Here is an 11006-nt window from a genome sequence, read left to right on the forward strand (position 1 = left end):
CCGTGGAGGATGTTTCTTTGGGGTAAGAGACATTTTTATGAAGGGGGCGCCAGATTTTCAAGCATTATTTAAAAAACGATCAGAAATTAAATTTAAAAAAAACAAGTTTTTTCAACTGAAAGTAAGAAGCAACATTAGAACTTAAAATGAATAGAAATTATTACGTATATGAGGGGGGTCTCTCCCAAGTCAATGCCTCGCTCTTTACGCTATAGTTTTTTTTTTATTGCTTTCAAAAGAGCTATCTATTCTAATTAAACGGCCTTTGTGATTCAGGGGTTTGTGAATTAGTTTTTTTTTTAACTTTTAACGTAAAGAGCGTGGTATTGACTAAGGAGAGAACCCCATCATATACGTAATAAAATATACGTAATAAAAAAAACAATAAAAAAAAACAAGCGATACGGCTCAATAGTAATCGAAACTTTTAAAAACGGAACTTTGATGTCAATAAATGTATCAAAAGAATGGGCTGATTCTAAATATATGAATTTTATTAAGTTTAGTATTACTCATCAAAGGCTACGAGCCTGAGAAAACTTACCTGATTTTTTAAAGAGGGGAAAACATTCCCTAAAAGTGAAAGAATTTTAATGAAAATCACACCGTCAGATTCAGCGTATCAGAAAACCCTATAAAATAGGTTTCAAGCTCATATCTGCAAAAATCTGCAACTTCATATTTTTTGCCAGAAGAAAAATATACGAATATAGAAGTTCGTTACGTAAGTTAATTTGTAAATTACGTGAGAACCAAATTTAGAGACAGCCATTTAGCAAAAGAAAACTAAAATTTTTATGCAAATTTTGTTTGCTTATTCAATGACGGTGAGCCAAAATAAAAGCTGCATTAACTAAAAAAGCATTAGAAATTAAATAAAAAAAAAGTCTTTTAAACTGAAAGTAAGGAGCGACATTAAAACTTAAAACGAACAGAAATTATTCCGTATATGAAAGGGGCTGTCCCCTCCTCAACGCCTCGCTCTTTTCGCTAAAGTTTGACTCTGTCTCACAACTTTATTTTTTAAAACAATAAAAAACTTTAGCGTAAAGAGCGAAGCGTTGAGGAGGGGACAGCCCCTTTCATATACGGAATAATTTCTGTTCGTTTTAAGTTTTAATGTCGCTCCTTACTTTCAGTTTTAAAAACTTGTTTTTTTTTATTTAATTTACAAAAAGAAACGGCACTATGTTTTTTTTTTCACTCTAAACTTATTTTTTCGTTCATTTCTTGTACGGCTTCTTAGTTCAACTCCTAAATCGGCTTCTTAGTTCCAGGGTTGATGTGTTTTAACTCCCCTAGATTGGAGGTGATTAGACATTATATAAGAAAACTCCCCTAGATTGGAGGTGATTAGACATTATATAAGAAAATAAGTTTTCAAATGAGACTAAGGACCAACATTAAAACTTAAAACAAACAGAAATTATTCCGTATAAATAGAAAGGGTCATAGCAGTGTTGTTTCTAAATTAAATTCTAATCAAAAATGAGCTTAGATAAATTTAAAAAAACCGAGTTTTTCCGAGGGAAGTAAAGATTGAAGTTGAAGCTTAAAACAAACAAAAATTATTACTTCACAGCCAATCTAACATATATCAAAAAAATTAATGCAAATAAATTAACTGGTGATGTTTCCCTATTTTCGTATGATTACAGAAAACTAACGCTTTGCTTAAAACACAAAACAATATAGGAGTTTAGGTACGGTAAAAGTAAACCTTTTAAGAACAATTTTAACAGTATAAAAGTAAAGCATTTTAACTTTGTTGTTTTATTTATTTTTTTCGTTTAATTTGGCATCAGTTCTGTACACTGAGCACAGTTTAATAATTGACTATCGTTTTGGATCTGGAAAGGACATTTCATGCTTATTTTGTAGACACGTTTGAAGTAAAGGAATCTTATTAGTATTAGGACGACAAACTAGCTTTAGAATTTGTATCACAACTTAATATCATCCGTTTTATAGAGAGAAATAACTGCATTTCCAGAATTCATATTACGGCTGATATGTTCTTCATTTCGATTAATCAGGGTTGCAGCGGTAGTTGCAACCTAGTAAAGAGCGAACAACAGCCCACAGTAACCAAAAGTTAAAAAATGTGTATAGAAAAAAAACTACCTAGGGAATAAAAATTTGCCAACTGACACTGATTCAGGAATGGTAACTTTTATTTCTGTTCGTGTTAAAAATAAAAGTTTATTGGGGAAAGAAATTTATAGTAATTTCCAAAAAAAGTAAGTATAACAATAAGTAATTCTTCTTTTAATATACAACATTGAGTGGTTCCTAAGCCTAAAAACACATTTCTGTTGAGCTAGCAAAATTTTCCGCAAGTATGTCGACATACAAACCTGTCCACTCAGTTAACCTTTTGTGTCAAAGCTAGTCGCCTGGAGTTACTTTCTGAAGTGTGACTACATTAAATTTTGTTAAAAAAATAATTAAATATATAATATTTATTTAAAAAAAAAAATTAAAAAAAACACACGACACTATTTTTGGATTTTTTTCCACTCTAAACTTATTATTTTCCTCAATTTTTGTACGGCTTCTTAGTTCAGCTCATTAATAAGGGTTGAGGTACCTGATCTTCACTAGATTAGAGGTGATTAGAAACTATATAAAAAAATAAGTTTTCAACTGAAACTAAGGGCCAACGTTAAAACTTAAAACGAACAGAAATTATTCTGCATAAATAGAAAAGGTCAAAGCAGTATTGTTTTGAAATAAAATGTCAATCGAAAACGAGCATAGATCAATTTAAAAAAAACACAGTGTTTCCAAGGGAAGTAAAGAGCGAAGTTGAAACTTAAAACGAACAAAAACTATTACTTCACAGCCTATCTAAAGTATATCAATAAAACTAATGCAAATAAATCAACTGGCCATATTTCCCTATGTTTGTAGGATTACAGAAAACTAGCGCTTTACTGAAAACACAAAAGCCAAGTATAAAAACAGGAATATTGATTTAGGAATCAAAAGTAAATACCTCGCAACAACAAATTAATCTATAACTCTTTTCATAGTCCTAGAGGAGCTGTGATATCAATAACTTTCAGTATACAATTAAAATTATCTTAAAAGCTTGGACATAAAAATAATAAGTTTAAATTCATTACACAGCCTACAAGATAAGGGATTAATTTATCAGGTAACATCTTGGTCTCAACTAGTATTACCCGAAATGAAGAACACATCAACCATCATATGAACTCTGGAAATCCAGTTATTCCTCTCTATAAAACGGATGATTTTAAATTGTGATGCAAATTCTAAAGCAAATTTGTAGTCCTAATACTAATAAGATCCCTTCCCTTTAAACTTGTCAACAAAATAATCATGAAATTTCCTTTTCAGATCCAAAACGACAGTCAATCATTGAACTGAGCTCATTGTGCAGAAGTGATGCCAAATGAAACGAAAAAAATAAATAAAACAACGATCTAAAAATGCTTTACTTTTATAAGTGTCCTTAAAAGATTTACTTTTACTGTACCAAAACTCCTATATTGCTTCATATTTACAGCAAAGCGCTAGTTTTCTGTAATCCTACTAACATAGGGAAATATCACCAGTTAATATATTTGCATTAGTATTATTGATATATGTAAGATAGTCTGTGAAGTAATAATTTTTGTTCGTTTTAAGTTTTAACATTGCTCTTCCCTTCCCTCATAAAAACTGTGTTTTTTAAATTGATACTATGTGAGACCAGATGCTACCTGATAAATAAATCCATTATTTTATATGGTGTATAATTTTATACCTAAGTTTTTAAGATAATTGTATACTGAAAGTTACTAATATCACAACTCCTGTAGGACTATGAAAAGCGTAATAGATTAGTTCGTTGTTGTGAGGCTACGTATCTGCTTTTGAACCATAAATCTTTATTCTTATTTTTATACCTGACTTTTGTGTTTTCAGTAAAGCACTAGTTTTCTATAATCTTATAAAATAGGGATATATCACCAGTTGATTTATTTGCATTAGTTTTATTGATATATATTATATAGGCTTTGAAGTAATAATTTTTGCTCGTTTTAAGTTTCAACTTCGCTCTTTACTTCCCTCGGAAAAGCTGTGTTTCTTTTAAATTAATGATATCTTATGACTTTCTGCATTTATGATTTCCTCATACTTGTTACAGGAGAGCTACAAGGGTTCTGACTGTAAATAGGGAGGCCGGCCCACGTTCGCCACTTTTCAGGTTATTTATTTTTTGTAAACACAGTTTTTGACATATAATAATTCTGAAAGTTGCCATGTATACATTCATGTTTGGGGTATCTCTACAAAAATCCCCGACGACCAATGTTTCTGGATGTAGCAGAAAAATGGGTTACACTGATGTAGCCCGAAAGTGGCCAACCAGGGCCAACCCGGTTCTCATTCGCCACAGATTGGCCCAAGTTTGCCACCGTCTTACCTCAAGTCAAGAAAATCTTTTACTTCTCTAGAATTAGTCCAAGAATTTGATGTTTATCAGATTTTTAATTGTCTTTCCTAATTCAGATACAAACAGGCTTAGGACAGTAGCCTACTCAAAGACCCATCTTCTACAAATCAAATCCTAGCTAAGTTTACTCTTAAAGGCCATCTCATTAGATGGAACACTACTACCGATTAACACATCTTGTATCCTGAAAAGTCAACACCAAACTTCAGCCTTTCGCTAAGTTTTGAAGTCCAACCTAAGACTGAGGAGTAACCTACCCCTGTTACAACCTCAGACTTAAAGACGCACGATTCTTCTTCGGTAAGCACGAACTTGTTCGGTTCTACGCACTTCAAGAATAGAACACCAAGCTCAAGTGGATATTCCTTCAAAACTTTTGCAGCGAAGAAGCACTTAGCCCTCTTTTTACCTGCAAGTCCAACTAAAACAAAGTCACCGACTTTTATTGGCTTGTTTCCCACGTCTTTCTTATCTTCTCCTAGCTTAAGACCGTCCTCACTCTCATCGTCAAGTTCCATCTCAACATGATAAGACTCGCTTTCACTCTCGAGGAACAACAATACTTTGCTTGCTTCTTGCAATTTAGCTTTCGTTATTCTCTTTTTCTCCTGGGTTTTCTGTTATTTTTTCCTCTTTTCTGCAGCTTTCAGCTCCTCTTCTTGGCGGATTCTTTCCTTCGCTTAGGGTGTCAGTCAAAATTTCGGTAGTCTGTTTTTCACTGCACGTCTGATTTGTTTTCTCGGAGAACCTTTCAGAAATGAAGACACATCAACTAGTTCTGAGAAACTCTTTTCAGCTTGTCCATGTAAAGGGAATCCTGAGCTTGGGTATCGTTCTCATGGTTGGTTGGCTGATTAGCCACATCATCGTCAGCAGAAGAAGCAATGGGTGACGGAGGTTCCACGGCACCGTGGTTCGAAGTTGATTGTCGATCAGAGACATATGAACTGAAGAACTCGTGATCTTTGAAAATCATGGGATTGAAAGGGAAAATTCCGGTGCAGCGACAACCGCTGGTTATGTTTGCTGGGGCCACTGCTTTGGGATACGCTTTTCCAGAAAGCTCAGAGATGTTATACATGGAGATATTCTTGCATTTTTGCTCTGTCTTAAAAGTTGCAGATTCCCTGTTGTAGAAAGCCTTCATGGGAAACGTAACTGACCTGTCAAGTGGCTGCAGCTTATGGGTTGTATGAGGCGGAACGGTGAGCATGACAACTCCATTTTCTTTGGCTAAGTCAAGCAATTGAATACTGCAACGACTAGTGCGATTGTCAAGTATTAGATGCACAGGATCAGCCTTACTCGGTCTTGTATGATTCAAAAAATGGTTCATCCAAACAAGAAATAGTTCATTACACGTTCAATCAGAAGCGGTTTCTGACCCTTTAGAAATGGTGCCTGGCAGCGCTCCTTTCAGTAAGATTTCAGGGCAATTCCTGTGAGGAAAATTGAGCATAGGAGGGACGCAATTACATATGACACTGACGCACACATAGTAATATTCTGCCGTCTTTCTGCTGACGTTACCTTGCCAACCGGTTTCTGTTCTTCTGCTGCAACAATTTTCCCTGGCTTGTGGACTCTTGATAGTCCAGTTTTGTCTACATTCCATATATTTTGCACGGTAAATTTGTGGCGCTAGTAAACATCACCAAGATTTGCAAAAAATCTCCCATCTGTCACACGACTGAAAACAGTTGTACAGCCGAGACTAGTTGCTTTAGGCGCTCTTACAGTAAGATGTTGGTGTCTTGCTGTAAAACCACGGTACCTATCTTTACCTGGAGTATTTTGATTGTCACTGCTTGTCCCTGAATTTGGGATGGTAAGTCCTTTTGCAAGAAAATACCTGCAAGCAAGCTGACGAAATGTAAGTGGTGTTAAACCATAATATATATGGCACACAATTTGCAAGTATTTAGCAAGAGTATTTTCGTGTTCCCCTGTAAAGATCTGTCTTGTAGCATAAAGTGGTGAGAAAAATGAGAGAGGTAGAAGCTCAATATCAACATCCTGTTTCTCAACCTTGATGATGTATCCCCTCAGAGTTGTCCGTGGTATTCTATTTTTTTGCAGCCGTTTTGTTGTTCTGTTTCTATACAATAGCTTTGATTACAGCAGCTCGGGCTGGTTGTTTTATTTTTAATTTAAGCTTATTTTAATTTCCTCACCAAGCTATTTTTCTGGGCCAAGCAAAGTTTGGTCCAACCATATTGAATCTTCCAGGCTAAAGTATGTGGGATTGTCTTTTCTTCATCGAGTGTATCTGACAAAATATGAAGTAAATAACAATGAACTGTGTTGCAAAAATTTAGCTTTCCAGGTTCTCCAGGCCCAGATTCGCCAGTCCTAGAGTGACGAACCAGGGCTGGTTTTTTTTGGCGAACGCGGGCTTTTTCCCTCTTCGGAGAAAAATCAGCACTTTCCAGTTGTTATCCTAGAGGGCGGTAAATGTCTATTGTTAATAGTTTGCTCAGTCTCAGACGTTTCTATCAACATGAGAAGTTCTGCGTTACCTCTACGTTAGAGACCAACCTTTTCATGTTTCTTTAACACAAAAATTTACTTTTGAAGCTCTAAAAATCAACTTACCATGCAAAACCTGGAAAACGGGGTTCAACTCAAAGTTGGATACATTCAAACTTTGGCTACTAGATGGTAACTTAAAAACTAAATTATGGGAATTTTTCCATTGATGGCTCCCTAGTTAAATGCAAATGACGAACCTGGGCTGTGGTAAACCTGAGCCAGTCTACCTATGGGTCTTTCAAAATATACAAGAACCACAAATACAACGAAAAAAAAACAGAATAAATCTAGGTTTCTAGTGTAGTAAAAGAGAATAATTATAGTATTTCTTCAGGACAATTTTTTAGTTATTTATGAATTTTACCTGTTAAGATAGGAGTATATATTACTGTGATAGATGCTTTCTTGAAACTTACTGAAGTTTTTGAACATACAACCGAAGATATTTACTATTCCAGAATTAAACTACCTTTTCGTTCCAAAGAATTTCAAAACGAATATTGAATAGGATTTGCTGAAGGCAGTGTGTTGGCTATAATGGAGGAGGTGGATGGTGTGCTAATCAAACTCTCTAAAGACTGCCTAAACTTGTCGAGAGGTAACCCTCTCTCTATCTCTCAGAAATCTTGCACAACGTGACGTGTGTAAAGAGCGGCTGAACTGTGCCAAGTATTTGGAGTGCGCACAGCCTTTTCAGGACTGTTCCAAGCCTGGTGGAACTGTGCCAAGTGCGACAGGACCGTAAGGTACTCGTGGCATTCCAAGACGTACACCAGGTGGCAGGAAGTCAGCTCCCCCTCAAAATGTGTTTCTCAATGGTGCTTCATGCCATCCTGTGTTCTTTAACTGTGCCTAGAAACAGCCTAAAAATAATTTTTGTGTGCCTTTTTTATTTTTTGTGGGCTGTGTATTCTGCTTTCTTAGTTTCTAATATCAAATATAAGCTATTAAATTTACGACAGAAATGAAACATGTATAATTTTTTTTCAACCGGATTTATGTTGGCACTAACCTTTGAAGGATTTTCAGCACTGAAACGAGTTGCTTGAAAATACTTTCACTACAAGAAAGATCGTGCCTCACGGTGCTTAGACACACAAACCAAATTTAGATGAATCAATAGTTGAGAAATCGTTTCTGGTGGTCAGGCGGGGGGGGGACTATTCCCTCAGTTTATCACTTTGGCTTTGCCTGTGATCACTTTCAATTTCTACAAATCAGTCTGGAATTTTTTAAACGTAGCCTATATCGTGACAAAAGCAAATCTTACTTCGTCCGTCCTTCCTGTGATTCTAGAGCTTTTATTCTCCAATAAACTGAACAAGGTAAAACATCTGATACTTAAAAACTTGCTCTCGGTACAATGATTCACTTTGCTTAACACACGCAACATTTTGATTCAAAATAAAGCATAGTTTTCAATACATATCGCGAAACGTTGAACTTTCGATTTTTACCAACATATAGATGTCAGTTATGTATCTTTGCTAAAAAAGAGAATTTATTTTTAGTTTCCAGTTGACTGAGAATGTTATTTTAAAATTTTGAATTCAACTTCAACCGATAAATCCTTCACTTCAAATACAAAAAAAAAAAAAAAAAAAAATAGAACCGCAGGATTTTGACGAAATCCTTGGAAGTTGAAACAATTATTACAAGGTTTTCCTAAAAGGCTGACATGATTTTCGAGTTCAAATTTCTTCAACTTGGGCCTATAAGGCTGATGGAATTTCCAATTTTACAAAAGGAAAAACCTATTGTTCCTTCTAGATGAATAAGAAGATGAAGAAATTATAAAAACAATTATTGCTTTAGGTGGAAATGAAATACAAAAAAAACAAGTTTTTTCAACTGAAAGTTAGGTGTAATATTAAAAGTTAAAACTAACAGGAATTATTCCGTATATGAGGGTTACCCCCTCCTCAGTCCCTCGCTCTTAACGTTGAAGTTCTTTATTACTTCTAAAAAAGCTTGTTCTAATTAAACGGACCAAAACGGGTGTTTCAAGAGTCATTCTTAAAGAATTGGGAAAAAAGTAAGACTTTAGTGTAGCAGCGAGGTGTTGAAGAGGGGCAACTCTCCTCGTATGCGGAATAATTTCTGTTCGCTTTAAGTTTTAATGTTGCTTCTTATTTTCAGTTGAAAAAACGTTTGTCTTATTTAATTTCTGATCGTTTTTCAAATAATGCCGGGAAATTCAGCTCCACCTCCATTGGGAATTCCCCCCCCCCCCCCGCGAAAAGTACTCTGCCCCCCGGAAAATTTCCCCGGAAAATTCCGTCCTCACTAATAGTTCTCTCCCCCCATAAAATTTCTTGCGGACGATTCCACCTGAAAAATGCCCCCGTGGAAAATCTCCCCATGGAAAAAACCTCCAGAAGATTCCAACACCTCTAAGGATTTCCCCCAAAAAATACCCCCGAAAAATCTCTACACGCAAATTAAGTCGGTAAAAAGAGAGTAGCCTAAGACAAATAGAAAGAATTTTGCATATAAATTCTGCCAACTCCTCTAGTGTAAAATTTCTCCTGGAAAGATTATCCCTCGAAACTTCCATCTCCACGGGAAATTCTCCCAAAAATAAATTCCCTCCCCAGCATAAATTCCTCACTCCCCGAAAAATGTATTTATACATCCCAGTAACAAGTACTATTCGTAAACAATGGGCACATTTCGTAACTTCCAGCCCTTTCCCCACGGGCTGTGACGGGCATGTTATCCCCAAAGGCATAATTATCAGACCTTTCAACTATGCTGAACAAGGTGACAATCTCAAAATTTTTATCGGATAACTATGAGAAAAAAGAAGTATGGGAAGGGAGCTAGTTTCTCTCCAATCTTTTTGTTCAATTAAACAGGACACTAGAAATTTTAATTTCCGGTTTGAATAAGCCCTGTCCCGATATCTTAGGTCTTTTATTTCGATACGATCGTCCCTAAAAAAAATAAATAAAAATAAATACGCATCCATAATCTTTCTTCTGCCAAAAAATACAAAATATCATATTTTTGCGAATGGGAGCTTGAAACTTCTATATCTGGGTTCTCTAAACTGCTGAATTTGATGGTGCAATTTTTATTAACATTCTTTGACTGTTTGAATGTGTTTCTTTCCTTCGTCAAAAAAGCAGGAAATTTTTCTCAAGCTCATAACTTTTGATAGGTAACATTAAACTTAATGAACTTTACATATTTCAAATCAGTATAAAAACTCAATTCTTTTCATGTATCTATTCATATCAAAACTTTGTTTTTAGAGCTTCGGTTACTATTGAGCCGAGTCACTCCTTACTTACAGTTCATTACCACAAGCTTTTTCATGTCAAAGCCAGCTAACAAGAATAGTTTGAATGTTGCAGCAAATATGGACTTGATTGCTCCGGTCGAAATACATCTTTAGTTATTGCTTATTTAGCTACTCTTTCTGTTGAAAATCTAAGGACACGATCTAAGAACATGTCTAAATTTTTCAATTTTTGGCTGAAGATTTGCTATCATAGACATCACAATAGCACTGCCCGGGTAAATTTCAGTTCAGTTCATGTTCAGCTCAATTAATTATAAAATTATATAACACAAACAATCAATCCAAGTGACTGCCCAAAGAAAGACGTAAAAGCACTTGGAACAGGGCGACCATATATATATCGCTTAACGAACAAACAAAAAGTAAACAAGAAACAAATTACTACGGATTTCTCTCATGAAAATAAAATTAAATATGCAAAAAATAATAATAACAAAAAGAAAATAAACCATCTATGACCCAAGACCCAAGATATTCTTTTTTTTCATTTTATTCTTAAATAAACAATCTTCCGATTGTTTTGTCGTTAATGGTTGTGTATTATATGTGTATTTGTTGATGTTTTTTTTCCTAGTACTCTGCTTGCGTTTTGTTGTTTTGTTGTGGTTTAAAAATGAATTATTGTAAAGCAAAGTGCTCCACTGCCTGAACACTCTGTGGACGAGAGTTCAAAACCTTAGGACCTATAAATCTGACAGA

The 11006-nt window shown here is 35.0% G+C and overlaps 1 protein-coding gene and 1 pseudogene across 1 annotated transcript in view; both read right to left on the reverse strand.

Annotated features, from left to right (window-relative positions):
- Positions 1 to 8430, reverse strand: part of LOC148943590 (uncharacterized) — a 43142-nt gene extending 34712 nt beyond the window's left edge. The window contains exon 1 of the mRNA XM_089101821.1: positions 8271 to 8430. Within this exon, the coding sequence (XP_088957947.1) occupies positions 8271 to 8393 (123 nt within the window). The 5' untranslated portion in view covers positions 8394 to 8430. The remainder of the gene's footprint in view (positions 1 to 8270) is intronic.
- On the reverse strand, positions 5241 to 7014 carry LOC148943591 (uncharacterized; annotated as a pseudogene).
- Positions 8431 to 11006: the final 2576 nt, after the last annotated feature.

This window comes from Artemia sp. Qi Xiang Cuo, chromosome 15, assembly GCF_049724085.1.
Source record: "Artemia sp. Qi Xiang Cuo chromosome 15, ASM4972408v1, whole genome shotgun sequence".
NCBI lineage: Eukaryota > Metazoa > Arthropoda > Branchiopoda > Anostraca > Artemiidae > Artemia > Artemia sp. Qi Xiang Cuo.